Genomic DNA, 23,425 nt, shown 5'->3' on the forward strand with positions numbered 1-23,425 from the left:
TTGGGAAAGTGCATGTCCTGCAGAGACGGGGACCGCAGGACAAGGCGTAAAAATGCTGTACAGCCATCATTTAAAGAGGGACATCTGGTCGCTCATACTTGTACATCATTTTACACAACGTGACATCCGTGGCTCATGTGGTAGAGTGGATTTCATGCTAGTCACGCTGTTGGGAGTTTGATCCCCGGCCCTCTGACACGCGTGTCCTTTAGTGAAATGCTTACACCCCAGGTTAGTCCTGATGGCAGGTGAGCACTTTTCATGTGATGAATGATAACCTTACTGTAAAGTGAATTAGACCTGAGATAAGGCTTAAAGGGGCTGTATGAGGGTGTAAGTGCAGATTTACTTCAGAGATTTCAAGACTTTTATTACTTAAAGAAAGCTGCTTGGGAGAAGTCACTGTCCCATGAATGACACTGCCTATTGCTCATTTTTACAACCCCAGAAGGAGACAGTGGAAGTGAAATGGAGCCTGTGCATTGAGGAGTAATATGTCAACTTTATGATTTGGTGAAGGGCTTCCAAATGTAAATGGGAATTAGCAGATGAGAGGAACTTCACAGTCAGCATTGCAGCCTATCAAGCTTTTTTGCTATATATTCCATACACTGCTAAAAAGTTGGTGAAGATATATTCTTCTCATGTCAGCTTAATTAATTGTAGTACTTCTCTGATTATATTTTTAACTGTTAGAGCTCATTTAACAGCTCCAGATATCTATTTTTATTGCAGCTTAACATTTATTTTTATAGCACTTTGACTGGGATTTAAGCTGAGAGTAATATCCAAGTGACACACCAATATTTTTGGCAAAAAACACTTTGAGACCACAAACCTCCACCAAGGTAGCTCACTCTCTGGGCAGTGTTTAAGTATATAAAAGAATATTATTGTACAAGTTTGTGTGTTGAAATTGTCATATTGCTGTCATTTAAACGATTTTAACATGTTACTGTAAAAAGTCCTAAAAGTCCTTTGGGGTCAACTTAAAAGAAAGTAAAAGCTGTCAAATGTAGATACAAAATATAGTGTGATATTTAAAATCTTTGACCATGTAGGGTTAGGGTCAGAGGTCAGAGGTTCAAAGTAATGTGATATTTGGAATCCACATATTTTGTCCCCTATGTACTGCGTATTTGCTGTCACTACTAACAATGGCAGTAAAAAGCATAATTTTAAATAGCTCTATAAAACATTATTATCAAGATCAATCTATTGACCTTGAAAGAGAGGTCAGAGGTCAAATGTGACATGATATTTGAAATCTGTATACGATACCTTCTGTATGTTGACAACACACACCACACTTGTAAGCATCGTGTCTGTCTTATAAGACTTTTTGTCCATTTTTGGCCAATAAGTCATTACGCTGACCTTGAAGACTCTGGTGGAAATGAGCCAAATCTTAATGGACTGTTAACATGAACCCACCCTACAGCCCTACACAGTTTGATCACAATCCGATTCAAAACTTTTCAAGCTATTGAGTTTACAGACAGAAAGGCACAAAGGGCAAACACTACCAAAAACAGGTGAAAATATGGTTTCTTATCTGTTTGTTGATGTTATTTCCTTTGCCTGCTTGAAAGGTAGGGTACCTTCAATGATAAGATTCCAAGTCAGACATGAATATAAGCAATGCTTTAGCTATGGAGCTTATAGTCATTGTTTTGTGTAGTTTCTGTAATATGCGATGACTGAATGACTAAAGAAATGTCAAATGTCAAAAATCTCAACAGAAATCAGCAACACACCAGTGCTTTACTTAAGAGCTTAGTTTTGACAGCATGCAAAGCATCACTTTGATGACACCCATCTCTGCTGACAAATCCAGCAACCCACCTTTGCTAATCTAACGTGAAGGCAGATAAAACACAACTGGAGCTGCTGAACTGCGCTCATCATGGCGCAAACACAACTCGGCATGACAGAGCGCTGTGGTGTTTCTGCTAACGGTCTTAAGCTTCTACAAATATGGAAATTCCCCAGCACGCCCCCTTGAGATTCTGCAGTATTAATGAGGAAATGCAGACAACAGCAAACAGGTGTTTGTGTTGTGTATTTATCCAGAAGACTCTTGTTTACTCTGTGCTCAGCAACACTGTAAAAAAAAAAAACTGCAAATTGGGGCAGTAGTTTTGTATTTATTTGTAGTCCCACTTTGTATTTATAATGAAAGACGTGAAACTAAAGATACTGAAAACAGTATAGATTTCATGACTAGATCTTGGGAGAAAAATGCAAATAAAAATCATTTCTAAACAACACAGTCAGTTGTAGTGCAACATTTGCACTTTTGGTACAAAACTGATGGAGTGAGTTCATCTCTATGTGATGTTAAAACACAGCAGTACTTGAATACCGTATTGATCTTCTGTTGGTGAGCACCCTCGCTTCCTGTTCAGTATTATTTTTGCCTTTCAGGTTATTTTTCCATCTCTGTAATAATGACTGTAAATGTGAGTGTGCACTCAGCTGCCCCAGTTCAGGCAGTGTGCTGTTATGTCTGGAGGAGAGGTGAATTAATGTGTCAGCACTTCTTTGATGCAGGGCCTGTTTCGCTACAGCGTGTCTTTGGTTGATTAAACACATCGACTGGCCTGTCAGCGGGCTGGAGGGATGGCCCGCTGCAGGATTCTATGGAACCACTTCTCCACCATCTCTGAGCCTTAGTTGGAGGCTAAAAGTCAAAAGCAGCGCTGGGTGTGAAGTGATGTCAACACAGTATATTTGAAAACACAAAATCACGTCTTCATCTCCACTGTTTTACCTCCTCTCGCTGTTGTGTAGTATTACTGACAGGGAACTTTTATCTTTTAATCTCCAGCTATTCCCCGCTTCACATCCTGCAGCGTTCTTCAAGGTCCAAGACTAAAGAACTGCTCTTCCATGGTAATAACAGTGCCTATTTGAATACTAAATACATGCTCATATTCTGTAATTGCTTCTAGCTGCTCTCTATTACTGAATTAATCCTTTCAGACGGCCTTCTTTCTCTCTCTTATACCCCTAACCGTCTCTAACTGTCGCTCTATCTCTGTCTGACTCTTTGGGGGAGCTGATGCCATGATATCGATGACTGCCCGCCTGTAATGCAACCATAGGCTGATTATGCACTTTCCCCTTCAATCTAATCCAGCTAATGATCCAGGGATTTCATATTTATTAGGCAGCATCCTATTATTTATCATTTCTCAGCACCCCGCATAAATAGTGCTATTGGATTTGAGCAAATGAGAAGAAGGCAAAGGCAGAACTAACTGTCTGGAACCTGGGAAGCATAATGCCACCATTTACTATAACGGGTCCAAAGCAGGTATTTGTCTCTGAGTATCATTATCTCATTCTCCGCCAGGTTACCTTCAAAAGTGTTAATGCGATGAGACCCATGGATATACACAAAATGGCTGCTTTTACAGTTTCTTCCACATGACTGACTGAAGGTTGTTATCGATTTAACACATCTCAGTTTATTGAACTGGTTCAGTCCAGCCGGGCCTTAAGGGGACAACCTACCGATTTAAGAAAGTCAAAGTTAATCATCACAGTCGAGGGTTGTTTGGGTTCTCACAGATATTTTAGTTTTGGAGACTACAATTTGTACAGGTTTTGAGAGGCAAGGGGAATTAACCCAATACATCAGGCCACTCTAGGACTACACCTCCTTAAAAATGGCATTAATGTTTGTTGTGCAGCACAACAAACTAGGATTGTGTAGTTCGTGAGGCTTGTGTAGGAACCATAAGTAAGCATGTAGTCTAGTGACTTTCTAGACCCTGTCTGTACTCTTACTGCAGCATTTTGGGTCAACTGAAGACTCTTCAGCGAGCCTTTAGAGCAACCTGATAGTAATGAATTACAATAGTTGAGCCGAGAACACGTGAACTAGATTTTCAACATCATTCTGAGAGTGATGTTTGTAATTTTAGCAACATTGCGCAACTGAATGAAGGCGGGCCTAATATGTTTGTTTAGTGTGCGTGCTACAGGGCATATAAGGTGGCTGTGGCTCAGGCGGTAGAGCAGTTCACCTACTAATTGGAACATTGGCGGTCCAGTCCCCGTGTGCTCCAGTCTGCATACTAACCCCAAGTTGTTCAGATGTGTCAATGTTAGATAGAAAGCACTTACACAGGAAACGCATATAAAAATGAAAGTGCTGGTGTGAATGGGTAAGGAGGCAAGTTGTATAAAAGCCATGTTGTATAGAAAATATAAGAACCTCTCTGTTTACGAATCCTGATCATAAATGACTCCAAGATTGCTCACAGTGTCACTGGAGGCAGAGGTAACGCCAAAGTAAGTATCTGATTAGACACCATGTGTCTTTCTCTAGACCAGGGGTGTCATTACATGCTCCATTTTTAGGACTTTACCACACAGCGTTTCCTGGTGTGTGATGCAGTGATCTGCTGTTAACTCACTGGTACATTTCTCCTCCTGCATCTTTACTAGATCCTACATCCTGCACAACACCAGCGCTCCATCTGTTGTCCCAGGGCAGTTTCATGTCGGTTACACTTTGAAATACGTTTTCAAAAATGTCTTTTCCTGTCGTTGTCCCGTGCATCGATTTAATTTCCAATATTTCCTCTTCATGGATGAAGATGGTCAGCTGTGCAATGTCCATCATGTATGTACTTTCATCCACAGCAAGAGAGTATGCAATTAAGTTTTTGCTTCTTTCACACAACTGTGTTCTTAAATCAGGCTCACATTTGCCAAAATCTGCGTTTTGTCTGGACACCGGGCTGATTTGGCTGTCTCCTCTGCTACAATAAAACTTGCTTTCACAACGGTTTCACTTTGTGATTTTGCTCTGGTGAAAATCTTCTGCTGAAATGTCAGATTCTTCTTTAGCTCTTCTACTCTCTGTAGTTTCTGCTCTGCATTTCGGTTTTTCAGCTTATGTTTTGACTCGTAGTGCCGTCTTAAATTAAATTCTTTAATTACAGCCACATTAGCTCCACAAATAAGATACGAGTTTACCAGCAATGTTTGTAAACATATATTCAGCCTCCTGCGCTGGTGCTGAAAGGCTCTGTTTTCAGAATCAGCTTTTCTCTTTGCCATTGTGAGGGGCTAGGTAACAGAAGTTTGACTTAATTGACGCAGGAATGTTCCCAGGTAGCCTAGCGTTCGACAAGGAGGCTGCAGCGCTGCATTATGGGATCTGTAGTTTGTGTGTTATTAGCGCTTCATATCGCCGGGCCATGCATAACAACAATAATAAATCTATATAAAATGATCTCGCGGGCCGGATATAAATGTACGCCGGGCCGGATGTGGCCCGCGGGCCTTGACTTTGACACATGTGCTCTAGACACATGTTTAAAACAGAGTGCCTAAATACAACAATTTCTTGCTTTTAGAAGAACTTTCAACAATATTAAGCTAGCTGGCAGCTCATGGTGAGCTGGGGCTAGTAGAGGTAGTGAGGCTAGGAAGGACAGGATGAGCTGAAGGAGGCTTGTACAGCAGAAAGCATGGCAGGCACTTTGAGTTCAGTTAGTGGATGGGGAATGAAGAGCGGGATAAACAGGGTTGGTAGTTGAATGGTGCGTTGACATGGAGCTAAATACAGCAAACAGCAAAATACAGAATGATTATGAAGTAAAATTAGCACTGAACAATCAGGGCTTTATTCACCTTTTTTAGTCTTATATAAAGTAATGTGTTTTTTCTTAATCTCTTTATCATCTACCAATCTGGATTTCAGTCCACCACATAAAGATGCAGATAATAAATTATTTCAACAAGAAAAAAACTCTTCTTCTTTTTTCCACAAGCTCAGCATTATGAGTTTTAGAAATACTTTCTTTCTTTCTTTCTTTCTTTCTTTCTTTCTTTCTTTCTTTCTTTCTTTCTTTCTTTCTTTCTTTCTTTCTTTCTTTCTTTTTCTTTTTCATTTCACCTCAGACTTGTTCTAAGCCAGTAAGGGGAAATGACCTTTGTTCACTTTCTCCTCCAGTGCATATGTTATGCAGACCGTTGCTGCATTCTGATGTGCCTGTCAGAGCACGCACACACATACACACAAAGAAGAAACACGCAGTGGATTGCAGATAGATCTGATATTGTGTTTGCTTTCTGTACTCTCCTTATGTTAATTGACCCCATTGATTCTGTCAGGCCGATCCAGAGCCTACAGACTCTCTGCCTCCCCGCCCCCTTCAGCACACATTTCACCTCAGTTCATTTTCCGTTAGCCAACACGCACGTACACACAGAGCTTTTCGCATAATCAAGGTGTGGCTTATAAATACATATTTCACAGGTCGTGGAATTTCTATTTGCTTCTCTCCGGCCCCGTAATGACCACATGCTGTTTTGAAATAACTATAATGAGAATTTCTGTTTTCTCAGCAAGTATGTGCTGCTCTGTATGCTCATTCATACAGCTAAGCAATTGTAATACAATAAGGGGCTGGCCAAGATGTATGAAATGTCATATACAGTCACCTCACAGTGCTGTGAGATTGGCTAAGCAGAAGCAACAGCAGTATAGAGTTATGAGAGTACTTACTGTCTTGGCTTGGTCACATTATGGTCCAGTTATAAGCACGTGAGTGACAGTGACTGATTGTCCCAGCCGGGCTTATTATCGCCTGGTGTTAGATTCAAACTGTCTGAGTCAGATCAGCTGTGTTCTTTGACACCCCCCCCCCGCTCCCCGTACAAGTATTACAGGGGAAGTACAGAATTAAAGCTCAAATTTGCATGAGATCATGATTGGAGTGTTTTATCACCATACTTTCTAAATGGCAGAGTATAGCAGAACGCGGTGGAGTGAAATGGGCTAAATGTACCTCGTGGTGCAGCAATTCATCTTTACAAAAGTCTATTTCTGCTAGATTCCTTCCCCTGACATCCTTTCAGGTACAACGCTTTGCATGTTCCATATAATCCTTCTTTCTCTCGGTGAATTCGGCTCTGCAGCTCTACCCTGCGCCTAGATTAGGGTGCTGGGAGATGTGGAAAATGAAATCTTTTGGAAGCAGCCTGCTGTGATATTGCAAAGTTCTGCTGCCCTCACACCTACGCACACCCTTTCACCTTTACAATATTTATTGTAAGCACACACTCGACACTTTCTAGCGCTGATGGATGTTGTGACTGAGGGCTGCCTTCCTCTCCAGTCACAAGTCGGCATGATAGGCAGCTCGACTTTGGCTCCCAAGCATTTCTAATTAAACGAAAAGAGATCCAGGCAGCATTTCTCTGTAATTCTCAGATCGTGCTGTGATTGTGATTCACAGTGTAAGCAACCGAGGAACTCCGCACTGCCCTATCGTTTTGACACCTGTTATAATTCCTGCAGCTGATAAATAGGGGTCAAGGCTACCTGGAATTGGTCTAGACTAGATATGTAAAGTGCCCTGTCGTGCTGGAGGAGAAAAAGAAAAGAGAGGACAGAGAGAGGACAAATGAAAGGAAAGAAAAGAGCATGGTGGAAGCTGAAACCGAGGGCTAAACTGCACAGGGATATAACGATAGACCTGCCTGTGCTACAGACTTAAATGAACCAGATTAGATTTACTCGCCAACACTATAATCTAGACTGTGAACGCAGGGCTTTAATGTATTATGTCATGGCCGGCCAGAGAAGAGCCATGTTCAGCGATTGTCTCTAATGAGCTCACCCATGTTGAAGTGCAAAATAGGCTGACATTAATTCTTAATGGGGGCATTAAAAGCTTAGTTAATGGAGAATAGTGAGCATTTGTGATTAACTAGCCAAATTAATAGCAAGTGTCACATTTAAACTTTGCTGAACTCTGTGTGCCGGCCTTTCTGTGGCGAGCAGGGCTTTGCGAATTGCATCAGAGTGTATTCTGGATCTGCAGTGAGAAAATCCCCAAGAGAAAACAAACAACTCGAAGGCTTTGCAGGGAGAGAATGGTGTCATTCGGCTTTTTGCCATGAAAAGTGTAGAAAGAAAAAACAACCCATAAGCAATCATTCATAGTCCACCTCTCAATACTGTCCAATTTTCCTGCTCTGTGTGTGGCTCAACAGGAAGTCTGTCAGGTTGTGCTGAGGAGATTGACACCTTTATAGTTCTTTCTCACAAACTTTGACTCAAACAGGTGAAAATAGAGCTTTTTTTCTGTTACCGTTGGTGTTTTAAAATTTTAAATTCAACCTTCATTGTTCTGCAAAGTAGAGAGCACAAAACACACAAGAGCCAATTTCTCTCTGTCAGCTGTTAGACTGACAGAGAGCGATGTCCTGCCCACCCGATTCAAACCTCAAGCTTTATCTTTAACAACAACACTTGATTTCTTTCGTCTCTGACCCTGCAGCCGTTTGTTATTTTTTCACGTCTGTAACTCTTCAAAGGCCTGTGCGGACTGTTTAACGCAAGGTGCATCAATCTGTGTGATCGATATCAGTTCAGAATGACGGCGCCGGTTTGTGTTTGCTGATGCAACCCTCTGCAGGAGATTGTTACCCTGGCATTAGAGAAGAGTTTTTGAAAATCATAGCAGAGGAAAATTTGGCTGGAGCTTTTAAACGTCGACTTCTTTCCCATTTGCGAGGTTTTCTTTTTACGTCTGCGTAATAAACGGGGAAAAGCTAGCATGCGACGCATCTGATGCCTAATTAAAAAGCCATTGTATTATGACCCTAAACTGTTTCAAATCGGCATGCTAACATGTCTTTTTCTTTGATGAATCCAAATGATTTATGCCATATCCCCGTCTGTCGTTGCTTCTTTCGGTTTTAATGGGAAGCACATTAATCAGTGGTAATGCTTTCTGTGTTGCAAATGAAATTGATGTGACATTGTGTCGCGCATATGAAGTAACTTTGTTAGATAAAACTGTTTTTTGTGGCTCTGTAAAGAATTCACTCTCAATATTTAAGAGCTACCTTATGGTTGCATCACAAAGCCAGTAGACCAAACTCATTAATCATTGTTTTGGTTCATTTAATGAGTGTGCATCAGTGTGAGTGAATGCAGTATTCCAGGTTGAACTGGAACTGGCTCATAGTTCAGTCAAATAATGAATACCACACAGATAATCTTAAATTGAATTCAAATTGAATTAATTAAAATAATATTACTGTGAAAAAATATAAGGAGGGGGGAAAGTAGTGTTGTGAGTGCTTTGATAAGGTAAGTTAAGGAAAAATTTATACAGGATAATAAAGATAAAATAATACAACGCAAAGTGGAACCACATACTAAGCAGTGCTCATGCTTGGCAAGATGAGATAAGATATACTTTTTGTTTTCCAATGTTTGGACATTTCTTTAACAGCAAACAAGATATTAATGGATTGGATTTATATAGTGCTTTTTTAGGCACCCAAAGCACTTTACAATTCACACACTGGTGCAGGCGAGCTACAGTTGTAGCCACAGCTGCCCTGGGGCAGACTGACAGAAGCGAGGCTGCCATATCGCGCCATCGGCCCCTCTGGCCAACACCAGTAGGCAAGTAGGGTAAAGTGTCTTGCCCAAGGACACAACGACCAGGACAGAGAGCCCGGGGATCGAACCGGCGACCTTCCGGTTACAGATGCGATTCCCAACCCCCTGAGCCACGGTCGCTCAGGGGGTTAAACACAACCTTGACAGTTTGCTCAGTAATTAAAATACTATATAACAAAACAAATATTTAAATAAGGTAAGAAAAAATGCAGACAAGAGGGGAGCTCAATAAATTGGAAAAAAATAGATAAAGAACAACACAAAGGAGCTTAGTAATTAAAAAATATGTAAATAAAATAATTTAGAAAATAGTGAGGAGGGAACTAAAGAGGGAACCCTGCCATAGCAATCACAGAAGTGATGTCAGGTCTCTCTTCTCCCTGGACTCTCCGATACCGCTTCTCCCACCTCCAACACAAAACCAAGAAAAATAAATAAATTTTATTGGGGGACGTCGTCCCAACGTGTCATTCCCCCTTCTATTGAACTGTGACAACACCAACTTGCCACATTTAAGCAGAAGTTCTCCTGGACTTTTAGCCTTTCCACTCCCCAGAGTCATGCTGCTGAGACATACACATCAGAGCTCATTTATTTTGATAGCTGGAGACTAAATGAGTGATTAAACAGGTGAAGCAATTGTTATGGTTATAAAGTGGATATTTTAGAGAGACATATTGCTAAAGAGCCCAATTTGTTCCAGTCCATTTTTAGAGCCAGACTTTTTTTCTACAGGTTATAAAGAATTCAGCCCACACATACATGCATATAGAGGCCGCCGCATAGCAGGAGAGCTATCCACTCCTCGGTCGTCCTCACTCTATGGGACACTCTCTGTTCCTCTCTACGATCTCTTGTTAGACTAAAAATCAATCCCATCGTGGAGTAGCAGCCCATTTGTCCTTGGCTTTGATAGTGGCGTGGGTCAATAAATGGCACCGCACCGCTTCTCCCTCGTTTGGCCTCCCAGCGAAACCTCTGCTTGGCACAGCAATACTCTGACTGGAGTTCATGATAGATGGCACAGACATGTGAATGGAATCACTGGAGCAAATCAGAGCTACTGGGCACCACTGACATATTTTCTTGCTCTCCCCCTTTTATATCAGGGTAACACATCAAATGCTAAAAGGGCTGCTTATACTGTAAACCACCCAAAAGCTGTTTGCAGGGGCTTTTGTTACCCTCTAGGAATACACGGGTTGCTACACAAGAGAATAACCAGCTCCCAGTTTGGATTCTGGAGACTGACACTCTGTACTCTCAGGATTAGGCTTAAAACTTTCCTTTTTAATAAGAAGTTCCTGTTAAGGGAGTTTTTCCTTTCTGCTGTCTCCAAGGGCTTGCTTAGCAAGTAGTATGATTTTTGCCGTTTCCTTCAATAATTGTAGGGTCTTTACCTCCAAATGTGTATATATATGTATACATATGTGTGATTAAATATGACAGATAATCATTTTGGTCATAGCAGGATAGCTGTAGGACCATTTATGTTGGTAGACTTTTATTTTATTTATTTTACTTTGTGCAATCTACACATGTAAAGAAATTTATGGGCCCAACTAGTGGCCACATAACCCTGCACAATGATGCTTTGAGCAACATGAGGGGATCACTCCACGTAATCCCATCATGTTTAAACGAGCTGGACCAGAGTCCATCCTGTCAACGTTTGTATTTAAATGACAGCTTTAGATGAGTCGTTTGGCTCAAAATCTTTTCCCATCTGTGCTGCTGTCCATTTTCCCCGCAGCACGCCATGTAATAAATACTCACAAAGAAAACGGCGGCTGTTACAACTTGTGTCTCAAAATGTATAGTTTCATGCATCGGTTAAAACACTGGACTCCAGGTACACGACGCCCAGCTGGAAACACTTTACGCAAGTCGAGCTGCCTGCGATTCTCAGAATGTACAGAAAATGTAAAAATGTAAAATTTTTGTGATTTATATCGTTATCAGGACGATAGATGTCTTATATCGGGATATGAGATTTTGGTCATATCGCACAATTAAGTATTCCGGTCCATACTTAGGTTGAGTTACACGTGTAATGACTAAAACCAAAGTAACTCTAAGACAAGTAGTTTAAAAGGTTTAGGAATGAAACAATAGTTTAGGTTCATGTCAGCATAGTCACTAAACGTAAAGTCAGCTAAACAGAATTACTTACTGCGACATATACAAAGACAGATGTTTGTAACAGTAAAATGCTGAACAATAACTTGTGATGTATGAAGTGTTATTTCCTGTTTCCTGGTTTTGGTCTTTTTTTTTAAGTGCAACAATAAAAAATGCCACAGAAGTTATGGGGTATTCACCATGGAAACGGCTATCAGCGGTCTACAGCCACAACATTCGAGTGACAATGGCCAAAATGACTACTGGTGACGCAAAGTGGTTGGGTCCCGTGTTAAACTTTTTTTTGTTTTTTGAAATGAGTTGAAATGAGTACTAATGAGACCGGAAATTGACATTTGAAAAGGTATTAAAAACATTAAAGAGTTATCAGGCGCCCAGACCCTAACCATCAGCTATAAAGTCATGCTTTACAAGGAAATAACTTACTGTGTGGACAGGAAGGCAATCTGTGTACAAACGGGTCAGACACTATAGTCAGAATCCTCGAGCAAGCTGGCACAGATCTGGCATGTGTTGTATGTGTATATATATCTCTATATCTAGCTCTAAACAAACACTGAGTGAGAATCCCACGAGCTGTGCAGTTATTCAAGCACAGACTCATCTAAATGTATCCAAATTATCTTAAAGAGTAGTTTACAGTTTTCAAACTGAACCACGGTGTGTGTGTATGAAATGTTTGGGGGACCCATTCTAGCCAAAAAGTTGCTGCTGAGATTTATTGCCTTTGACCAAAATGTCACACAAACAGTCTGAAACTGCCTCTCTTTGAGCCACTACTGTTCTTGTGGTTACAAAATATTTATTGGTCACAAGGAAAAAGGAAGTTGGGAAGTAGTCATCAGTTAATGAGTTAACGGTAAAAGATCAGGAGATTTATTTCCATTGACCTTTGAATGCTTAAAATGCTAAAATACTATATTTGCAGTTTGGTATGTACGTAAAATGTTTCTCAGGAATTCATTTTTTTACCACGACTGGCCTCGAATCTCTCGGACACGATGGGAAACAGTGTGTAGCAAACTAGGTTGTCAAATTAATTTCCTTAGTGTTAATAAAAGACAGCTTAGCCTGACTAAGAGGAACATAATTAACAAAAATCCTTTAATTTACTTGATTGTCCCTTGGATGAACTTGTGATTTACTAATTAACCTGTTGCAGCCAATTTCCCTCAGTCCCAGTAATGAGCAGACTGGTGAATGCAATCAGCCTGACTCTGTCATTATGCGTTATGAATAAATGTATGCATTACCATTATTATCAATTACATGTCCTACAATACATAATCATGCATAAATTATGCATATCTATTCAGCTCCTCACCTATTAGCTCTTTTCTGAATTGCTTATTCAGAAACAGCTCAGCTAACGGGCACGCAGTCCCCAGCACTGACCCACATGCACAGACTCACACAATCGACACTAACTGGAGTTTCCCAAATTCTCCAAATGATCTAAACCAAAAAGGCCAACTGAGAAAACATTTGAATAATGTGTGGTCACATGTGGGGGGTTACAATACTTTCAACAGCTAAAGTACGGTGGGACAGACCCTCCTCAGCAAAGAGCTGGAACAGCTTGTCACTTCCTATTCGTTGCATCATGTGGCTCATGGTCTCGGCTACTTCCTCTTTTCACTACGTATCAATACTAGACGACAGTATTTACTTTCCACCACACGCGCCGGGGAGGCTGTATGAAGAACAACTAGTTTGAGGACTTCATGACGATTTACATATTCGATTTATAATGGATGGAGATCTGCTGTCTTTGTCATCTTCCTCCTCGTTATCATCTTCAGCAGCAGAAGGAGAACCAACAGGAGGACAGAAAGATGCTTCACCTAAGAGTGACAGCAGCCTTCCTCAGAGCCAACAGGAACCCAAATCAGCTGAAGAAGAGTTATGGTGAGTGTGTAAGTGTGTGTGAGTGCGTGTGTGTGTATTTCTACGTATGAAATAGAAACAAAAACAGGAAAATACGCGGTAAATCGTGTCAATCACAGCCTCAAATCCACTCATGGTAAGATTTATGTAGGCAGGATTGCATAGATGGCTACCTATAGTGTACAAAGGGTGCTGAGTTTCTGTCCATCTAAAAAAGGTACATAGTTTCAGACCCAGAGGTATACAATAAATTTTAGAAATGCTTTAAAAAGACTCAAAGTCCCATTGTAGATAAAGTCCTTTTAAGTGACATGTTTTTAAAGATATTTGTGTAGTTTTACGAGGAAGTTCCCCTCAGCGAGAGGAGGAATAAAGAGTAACTGCGGAGTTTCCCATGAGATCACCAAAAAAACGTAGGCTTCAGTTCACGTTTTCGCAAGACTTGGTTTAAATAGAAATACCACCAAAATGTCATTTCTTGCTTAATGTCAAGAAATCAAACTTTAAAAAAGTATCATTTAAGTGTCTTTTATGTTTCTTACACTTATTTCATGGTACATATAAAACATATGCGTGTGACTAATATTCTTTCTTCTCAATGGGGGGGTGGGTACACTTTATCACAGTATTTACCCATATGATGAGTCTTAAAATCAGCCTCGTCCGCCTCCTCCTGTGGGGCTTTAACTGTGGCCACCCCACGCACAAGTAGAATGATATTTGTCAGGGTTACCAGCAAGAAGGAAAGATTTTTTCTGTCTACCTCTTTATTATATGCCATGACAGTAAATTACCATATTGCCGCAGAAGGCAGTAGCATTTTGGTGTCCTTCCGAGATGGCATATGATTGAAAACTTAGTGAAACTGGGTCACGGAGTGTGTATCGGCTGTCAAAGCTGGAAGAGAAAAAGCTCTGTATCAGGGAGACATTGAGCATAGTTGCTTCAGTGGGATGGCTGAATACACAGTGTTAGCTTGCCAAGACAGGGTTTTTGGCATGGGTGCATTTGTATTTAATGCCGCAGTGGCCACTAAAGTTAGGCTCTGTTTCATTTCATTGTGTTTCTTTACAGCTTCTGCCCTCATACTGCACCTCCCAAACTGCAGAGCAGAGGGTTCATTGTAGCTGATTTCCCTATTAGTGACCATAAACAGTCTGTGCTAAAGCCCTTTGTGCTCTCGTTGAGCCCAGAAATATGACAGATGGCACAGTGTAAAATTAGACAAGCAGTTTTAACCATGGATACCCTTGCTTTTTGTATAATAACCGTTTCAAATCTCAGAACAGGCTTTGAGCATTTTAAACGTACCAAAGGAACTTTTGCAGAATTTCCTCAATGTTTTTTGAAAATATCACCTTTTCAGAGAACAAGGAAAAAGTCACTGTTCTGAGTGTTGTTAACAACATTTATTTTGTTATCCAGGGCTTTCAGCAGTTCTTAGAAAAGCATAGTTTTTAAATGAACTTTGGTTACTAAGAGAGGTTATACAGGGCACTGGTGTATTTGGAGGAACTTTTGAGGTTTGTTTTGTCGTTGCTAAGCTAAACTAAAATGTTGCTGGTGCCCATAATTAGTAACACTGGACATAGAATGAAAATAAAAAAAAAAACCCAACTTCCCTTAATACTGTTCCTATAATCACGAGAGGACACAGAATGTATAGTCCCATTAGAGAAGCTGATTTACCTGACAGCAAAGTTATCTATTTAAATAAAGGTTAGTAGTAGGTCCAAGTAGGGTTTGAATCTGGTAGCTGGGGCCTTTTTACATGTACTTTGACTTCCTGGTAGCCAGGTTTGGGGGGATTCCCACTGTCCTATCTCTATCAGCCCTGACTACGCCCCCTCAACCTCTGACAGCTGAGATAGGCTTCAGCTAGAGGTGGGCAGATTGAACCAGATAATCATTTTTTGGAAATTAAAAGAAATATACCACAAACATAACACATGTTATTTATGGCCTATAGCAGATTTACAGATTTAAGCAAGAGAAGCCAACCCAAAGTGCTTTAGAGAAAGGTACATTTGCATTCCAGATCACCGAAACCTCCAAAAATCCCAGTTTCTGTCACCCAAATGCAGAACCTGGAAGACAAAAGTAAAGTAAAAATCACAGCTTTACTCAACACTTAAAAAACAACAGAGAACAACGACTAACTAAACTACTGTAGGGATGTACGCATGGATGTAAACTCATACATCATGAGGGAGAACATGGCAAAGAACAAAGGGAGACAGTACACAGGCAGGAGGCTACCAAAGTAAAACAGGAAACAGCACACTCGATCAAGACTGAGACACATGAATTTCACATAGTACTGGACCACAGATGAATAAACATGAAAGCAGAGGGAAATCAGACAAACACGGGGACATGACCAGGGAGATAAAGGATAACAAAACTCGGAGACTAGACAGACGAAAACAAGAGGCACTGATGACAAGGCAGAGACGAAACCAAGGAACAGACTAGACACGAGAAGAGAACTACACTGCTCTCTCCTGCATACGCCGTCTTCACAGGTATCAGTACTGTATCAGCAACACTGGCCCTGTATTTACTTGGTATCAGATTGATACCATGTGTGCAGTATTGCACAGCACTAGCTTCAGCAACCCTGAAATGGATAATGGAAGAAAATGGATGTATGGTTAGATTTATTTATTTTAATAGATTACATCACATTTATATATAAAAAGAGTCTTGGTAGCAATAGTAATAATAGTAATAGCTTCAAAAGTTAACCCATTGTGCCATTTTGCTCATGTTTATACTTCCATGTTCCTATTTGTGGCTATTGCCTTGCTGCTTTCTGAAATTGTGTAACACAGATTTTCACATAGCAGGACACTGAACATAAGTGGATGAAAGCATGTGTTTGCGGAGGAGTTTAGCCTTGAGGGGAATGAGGTATGATCGCAAATTGTTATTCTTTGTAGTACTTAGCTCTGTGAGGTTGCGGCAGTATTTTTGTGTTAAGAAGCCCTGCGGCCTGCGTTCACTGTTTTGTGTGTTCCTCTCTGAGCAGATACCCCACCTCCCCACCCTCGGGCTTCTTCTCCCCCTTTCGACTGCTTAGCTGTTTCTTTTTAAGTAGAGCTCCTATCAGAGCTGGTAGAAAGGAAGCTAGTTTGACTAATTAGACCTTGCAAATATTTTTCGCTCCTGCGTGCAGTTCAATAGAAAAGTGCATTTTCCAGGGATCATCACCCACGTTGTTTCCATGGGCTATCAATGCGCAGATACATCGGATAGTAAACAAACTTTGATATGCCAGGAGAGACACTGAGAAGAACATCGCTCTGTGTGTGTGTGTGTGTGTGCCTGAGTATTTTGAGTACATAATGTGACTATGCATTTGTGTGTGTGTGTGTGCGCGCGTGGGTGTGCATAATGGCTCCTATTCGATTCCCTGTAAGTGCACTCTACGGGAGTGGGCGTTCAAAAGTACCTTGACTTTTTTTTAAGTGTACATGTGCTGGCTTATTAATGGAAATCCTTTTCTGATGTTCTTGATCGTGATTTTATTTAAGGCAAACTCCATATCCTCCTCTGGTATGTATGCATGTGTAAACAGCATCTGTGTGTCGGTGTGCAGGGTGCAGGAGGAGAGTCCCGTGGCTGACAGGCTGCTGTCCACAGAGGAGCAGGTGACTCTGATCACAGAGAGTCTGACAGTCACCTCGACTGACCAGGAAAAGCTGCTGCTGCTCAACAAGAACACTGAGCTCCGCAGAGTCAACAAGGAGGTACAGCATCGCATTAAAACCGGCACATATTCTCCACCGGCCCGCATTTTATTGCTGATGTTGGCAATTACATTTAGTTCTCTCTGAAAACCACAGGAGAACTGTGGGTGTTGTGTGAAAATTGCTGCAAAGCTGTGAAGAACCATCACTTCAGTTCAATTTTTCACTATTATACAACCAGGGCTTCCTGATTTTAATTAGTTGCTTCTTAATAAAAAAGGAAACCGGGGGGTGGTAACTCTAATGCATTTAGAGTAAGAATGAAGTGCCCGGCTTCAGTTTGTGATGCCAGCATTGTTGTGACGACAGACAGAGTGACGGCAGTAAAGATTAAATGAACGAAGCTATTGATTACTGCAGTGGAGGCCTTGGCAGTAATGACTGTTGTGTGATGATGATGGTCATGATGATGTGTCACAGCTGATGAAGCTGAACGAGGACTGGGACCAGGTGTACCGCAGTGCCACGCTGCGTCTACAGCACAGGCTGGAGGCTTTGGAGCTGGAGAACAGCGCAATCAAACAGCTAAACAACAGACTGCTCCTCAAAGTTGAACATCAGCAGGTAAATGCAACAATACTTTAAGCGCTAACACACCACCGCACAACTTATTCCGGGCATTTGCTTATGTACTGAGAAGTGGGTGTCGTAGACGAGGAGATTCCTAAACAGTTATCTTGCAGCTGTTTTAAATAGCCATCGATAATAGATGTGGTTTGCATGTGTGATATTTATTGCTATATTTGGGATTGCAGAGTGCAAAGGAGTACTATGAGCAAGCATTGATGCAGGAGCTAAAGAAGAACCAAGAGCTGCAAGAATATATCAGGCTGCTGGAGAGCAGGTTGCACCACCCAGGGAGAGACTTCACACCTGCCAAACCGGTATTGCTCCTGTCAGAGGGTCTCACCTGTACCTGATCGCATTGTGCATTTTCTTTTCTTTTTTTTCAGTTGTATGATCACAGTGTTGCTCATCTCTTTGTCTTTTTTTTTTCCATCAAAGGGAAGCTTTACTACTGTGATGCGAGGTCCAGCTCTGGGCCCCGGAAGTCATCCTGACCTGTCTTGCGGCTCTGCGCAAAACCCTTCACCCTCCTTTTTCCCAGCTTCTACCAGCCCAGAGGCTGAGTATCAGCGAAAAGGCCAGGCCAGCAGTTCCCCACTGGGAGTGCTGGAAAACTCCAAGCAAGAAGTGCATGATTTAAAAGAGCAGCTGGAGGCACTGAGATGTCAGGTGGGCTGCTCTCTTCTGCACAGCTTCCAGAAATGTGTCTGTTTCTAATGAGAGGAGAGCAGAATTGATGTCGACTCACTGTTGCCAGGGAAAGATTTGCTTAATGCTGAAAGAGACTTCAATGAGGCGGTGAACGGCACCACCAAGTGGTGGCTCTGTGCCGCGCAGACATTCATAATAATAAGCGTCCGCAGATTGCAAGATACGGCTTTAACGATGGCTCGCTGCCGTGTTTTTGTCTTGTGTCAGCAGACTGAGATATATGAGGCAGAATATCAGACAGAGCACAACGACCACAAGCACACGCTGCAGGAGAACCGAAGGCTGAGGAAGAAGAGAGAGGAGATGCGCCAACAGGTGGCACTACTGCAAGAACAGGTAGTGTTTTTGTCTATGCACAAGAGTACACACTCACACAGGCGAACACACCCACATTCATACTTAAATCCCTTAAGCAAAGATTATGAAACCTGCCTGCTGTCTGATCTTGATGCAAACCTTGCAAAATAAATGTGAACAAACAGAAAATTCATGCAGTGACTGGTTATTTCTTTTGGCTTATAGTGTCAAACTAGAGACTTTAATGCCATATTTTTATTTATATAATATGTTTAAACATATTGTAGTAGGCATATATGATTAATCCACAGCTGCTCCAAATAAAAAAATATACGGATTAAACCCCTTTCAGCTTCGACCTGAATGTCTTAAAGATGTGTTTGTCACTGGAATCTCGTGTGTTTTTCTCATCAGCTTAAGATATATGAGGATGACTTCAGACGGGAGCGGTCGGACAAACAGATGCTGCAGAGGCTGCTGTTACAGAAGACGTCTGAAAACAAAAACCCTGTGCTCATCCACCGCTGTAATAATGAGCAGCAGCTGCTAGGGGGCGATAAGAGACCACAAAATGGAGAGAAAAGGAAACAGCACCACCCACTCTGCCCAAAGCACCCAAACAGGGACAAAGAGTCAGTGTGACACTTAGAGGGAAAGTGAGCCATGTTTACAGAAAATGAGTGCCTGGTAACATCAGACTCACTAAATGTGTCAGCAGCTCGCAAAGGATCTTGAGTACTAAGTCTCGTCTAGAAAAGCATCATTAGACAAAGTAAAACTCTTCATGTAATTTTTTAAGCACTTCAGCACAAAAACATTTGCCAGTGTGTACATAACTCTCACTGCTGCAAGTTTGAAGTTTCCTTATAGTGTAAAAAGAACAACCTTATGAAATATTCCCTTCACAGTCGAAGATAAACTGAAACAAAAAGAACAGAAAGAGAAGTAGGAGACCAGAACTGAGCGAGAAGATGAGTGAACCAAAAACTGTAGTTTGAGCTAAACAAACACCTCACAGATCCTCAGCTGACAGCTTCACTGTTTGTGCACGAATGTGCTGGTTTGTGAAAGGAAGTAGTTACACACTGCTGTACGTATGACATCATCACTTAGAACAAACATAACCAGACAAGTTTCAGAAGAAGGTTCTTTCTTTTATTTTTAAGGAATATTTTGAAACTATAATGACGTTGTTACTTAACATGACAGTTTTCAGCTGTGCTAACTCGATCACTTACCCACATAACTTAACTTATAACTTAATAATTTACCAATGCGGGACTGATATTGGTTGAAGATGTGCCTGTGTAGATAGTTTAGTCAAAATCAGGCATGATTTATGAGTGTAGTTCATCACACTTGCATCGTTTCATGTTTCCGATAAAGTGTAAATATGCTTTTATTAGGATTAACATATTTAAGTTGCCTTTTGAATCTTTCACTTCATTGCAACACTTTTGTGTAACCCTTTTTTGTAAAAGGTCATTTAATATCTATAATGTTTAATTAAAGATACAGATAATTAATATCACTAACAATTATATTTTTATTAGTTTGTGTAATTAAAGATTGTTTAAATGGCATATGTTGTATATACCATGGTGTTGGTGGTTTTGTAGTACATTCATGCTTTTACTGATCAATGATCATTCCTGACATCTCACAAACACAGACAAGGTGTTATGTTATGTTATTAACATAAGGTTTAGCGTCATACTAGTCATCATAATAATGCTTATATATGCATTACAAATTATTTATTCTCATATGGATTCATAAATGACAGTTGTGGCTTTCTTAAGCTATCTGTGTAATGTTCATAGATACTAATTGGCTAATATACAAAGCAGTTCTTAGCCAATTAGTAAACATTATAAAATAAAGCATGATTTGATATGAATTTTAATACATGTATTCGCATTGATTCAGAATACCAACACAGCTGTGCCGTTTATGTGGTTCTTCAGTGGACGCATTGCACTGAACCATCAAACCTATTTGCAATTTCAGAAAGTTGTACAAGGAAGGTTGAGTGGGTTTTTTTCCTTAGAGATTAATATCTTTGCAGTCTGAAGGAAGCGGTTAGGGCTGCTGCACCTTTTTACTGCTAAGTGGTCTTTGTCGTCACTGAAACCAGAGGTCACCAAAGAGTGACTGGAGGGGTTTTCCTAAACAAGATTTTCCACTGCATACTTCTAGGTTTTTGTAACAGACTGTGAAAGGTTGCCTGTCTTTGTATTAAAGGGTTGTTACGTTTATTCGGTCACTGATTAATTGATTTTCACAGATATATTTAAAAGCACAATTGCTTGTCAGCACCAAAGTGATGGAAGGAAGTCACTGTGGAAGCTGCTCTTTGTCACACTGAAACCGATCTGCATCCTCAAACTGATGGGTTGCTTCTACGCTGCTCATTTATCCCTGTTTTCCAGTTTATGAATAAAATATATTGTTATTAATTTTCCCACAAGACCTTGAATCTAGTTTGGTCTTTTTATCAGCTTTTATCATTGAAATATAATGACACAAGTTATGGTTATGGTTACACGGTTATGCTTTTATTGCATTGGCACTGTGTTTGGGATTTTTTGCCATGGTGAATAATTAAGCCGTTCGCAACCAGGTGCTTTCCAGATGGTGTTTTACGGTGGATCAAAAGAGGTACTGACATCAGTGACATCAATCTGGACAAGAGCCTAAACACCAGTGGCTGAAATGCAGCCCCAAACCATGACGGAGCCTTCACCGTGTGCTACAGATTGCTGTAGAAACTCACTGTTTTACGTCTATCTTGACCTGCTGCCCACAGATGTGCTCAGAAGTTTACATATGGGCATAGCTGTCAGTCCAGTTCTTATATAATTCGGGATATCTTACCCTTTTCTCCCTCTTTCCCTTCATTATGAATAGCTTCTTGACAGCCACCCTTCACAGAGACCAATTCTGATGAGGCTTCAGTGAAGAGCAGATGGTTTAACTGAAGCACCAGATGTATTCTTGAAATCTTGTCTCAAGTCTTTCATGGATTTTTACTTATTGTTTAAGGACAGAAGAGGCTTGGTTCAAAACTTTTACACAGCACCACTGATATAATAGGAAAGGACAGAGAAAAATAAAACATCTTCACACCATCATTATGCACAATATGAAGTATGTCTTTTTCTCATCGGTTCCTCATTCTGTAAATTCCTGACAAGGAAAAGAACATGTTGAACAAAAGGTTGTGATGAGCGGGGGCATTTAGTCAATGAATTCATGTTGCTTGAAAGGTTTTTGTTTCACAACATGTCACGCCTTTAAGATACAATTTCTTTTTCCTGATGGTAAAATCGTTTACTGCTCTGGTATTCATTGACCTCAAAAGGATGGAATGTGACAGTCATTGTGTGGCACAATTTCAAAGCAAAGACGTATTTTTTCGATGACACAGAGAGGAGGTCCTTGGAAGGTGGGTTGTACACTATATAAATCTGTGCAGCAGAAGCATTGGAGAGCATCCAGGATCCAGACTTGGAGAGACACCAACTGAAGACTGAACAGTGCACAGGTATGATGCTATTAACACATTTACTCCAGCAGTTATGGTTAATAATAACAGCTGTATTCCCTGTGGTATATTCTCCACATTTCACCAAGTTATACATTTCTTATTTTACTTGTTTTTTACTGTGGTTTTGCCACTCCAGAAAAATAAGTCAGTTTTGCATCTCTGTAGGGTGTTTTCTTAATTTGCTTTAGTCCACAGAACAAGCATTGTTTATATGGTTTATTTTCACCCATCATGGCAAGTGGGCAGGACTTTTTTATTTTTATGTCGCTGAAAACACGAAGGAAAACAGGAACTGTTTTGCCTTACCAACTTTTCTATATCTTCTCTACCCCTTAAATACCACCTCAACAAACAGCTTCTACATTATAAATTCTGAAAAAGCCTTAGCCATCGTCTGTGAGACAAGTCCTGCAGAGATGACTGCATCCACAGAGAAACTGCGAGAGAGCTACAACCAGCAGGGCTTCCTCTCGGCACTGCCTGTGCTGAATGAGACAGAGCTGAGGGAAGCAAGAGATGCCTTTTCTAAGTTGGAGATGGAATTTGGTAAGTAGCACACAGTGATGAAGAGAGATGGGTAACAAGACAATGCTAGTGCAGAAAAGACAGTTGAGGAAAAAGTAGCAACAGATCATTAATGAGTTGAATTTATCTTCTAAAAGTACGAATATGCATATAAGTAATTAAAACTAGTAGACTAAATGTTGCCCTGTTTTTTCTAAGGAAAGCTGTGTTATGTTTATACATATATCCAGGTACTGAGTACACGCAGTACAGCCTTCACAATGCTCACCTCCAGTATCCATGGGTGATGAACCTGACCAAGCACCCTCACATCCTGCAAGTGATCACAGCCGTCTTGGGCCCAGATGTGATCCTGCTGGATTCCCGCTTCATCTGCAAATACCCAGCATCGGTCAAACCAGCCAAGGAGGAAACGATTGCCCAAAGCAATGGGCACGCTGAAAAAGATGAACTTCCATACGTGGCCTGGCATCAGGACATGAGGTAAATTTTACTCAACAGACAAAGAAGCAAACACGTGTTTGTTTTGCTTTCCTATGCCTAACTCTA

At 40.9% G+C, this 23,425-nt stretch overlaps 2 protein-coding genes across 2 annotated transcripts; both read left to right on the forward strand.

Moving 5' to 3' along the window:
• Nucleotides 1-13,232: 13,232 nt before the first annotated feature.
• On the forward strand, nucleotides 13,233-19,473 carry si:ch211-153b23.7. The gene is made up of 7 exons (XM_005921257.2): nucleotides 13,233-13,495; nucleotides 17,076-17,226; nucleotides 17,647-17,790; nucleotides 17,982-18,110; nucleotides 18,232-18,462; nucleotides 18,715-18,840; nucleotides 19,216-19,473. Exons 1-7 carry the CDS (start codon nucleotides 13,338-13,340, stop codon nucleotides 19,441-19,443), a joined length of 1,167 nt encoding a protein of 388 aa, XP_005921319.1. The 5' UTR covers nucleotides 13,233-13,337; the 3' UTR covers nucleotides 19,444-19,473.
• A 185-nt stretch (nucleotides 19,474-19,658) lies between these two features.
• zgc:174917 (uncharacterized protein LOC565650 homolog) lies at nucleotides 19,659-23,400 on the forward strand. Its single transcript, XM_042212700.1, has 3 exons — nucleotides 19,659-22,348; nucleotides 22,707-22,897; nucleotides 23,107-23,400. The coding sequence occupies exons 2-3, from the start codon at nucleotides 22,768-22,770 to the stop codon at nucleotides 23,361-23,363; spliced, it is 387 nt and encodes a 128-aa protein (XP_042068634.1). The 5' UTR covers nucleotides 19,659-22,348; nucleotides 22,707-22,767; the 3' UTR covers nucleotides 23,364-23,400.
• The last annotated feature ends 25 nt before the right edge of the window (nucleotides 23,401-23,425 follow it).

The sequence above is a fragment of the Haplochromis burtoni genome, unplaced genomic scaffold (assembly GCF_018398535.1).
Source record: "Haplochromis burtoni strain Fernald_Lab_line unplaced genomic scaffold, NCSU_Asbu1 Contig_10, whole genome shotgun sequence".
NCBI classification, from domain to species: domain Eukaryota; kingdom Metazoa; phylum Chordata; class Actinopteri; order Cichliformes; family Cichlidae; genus Haplochromis; species Haplochromis burtoni.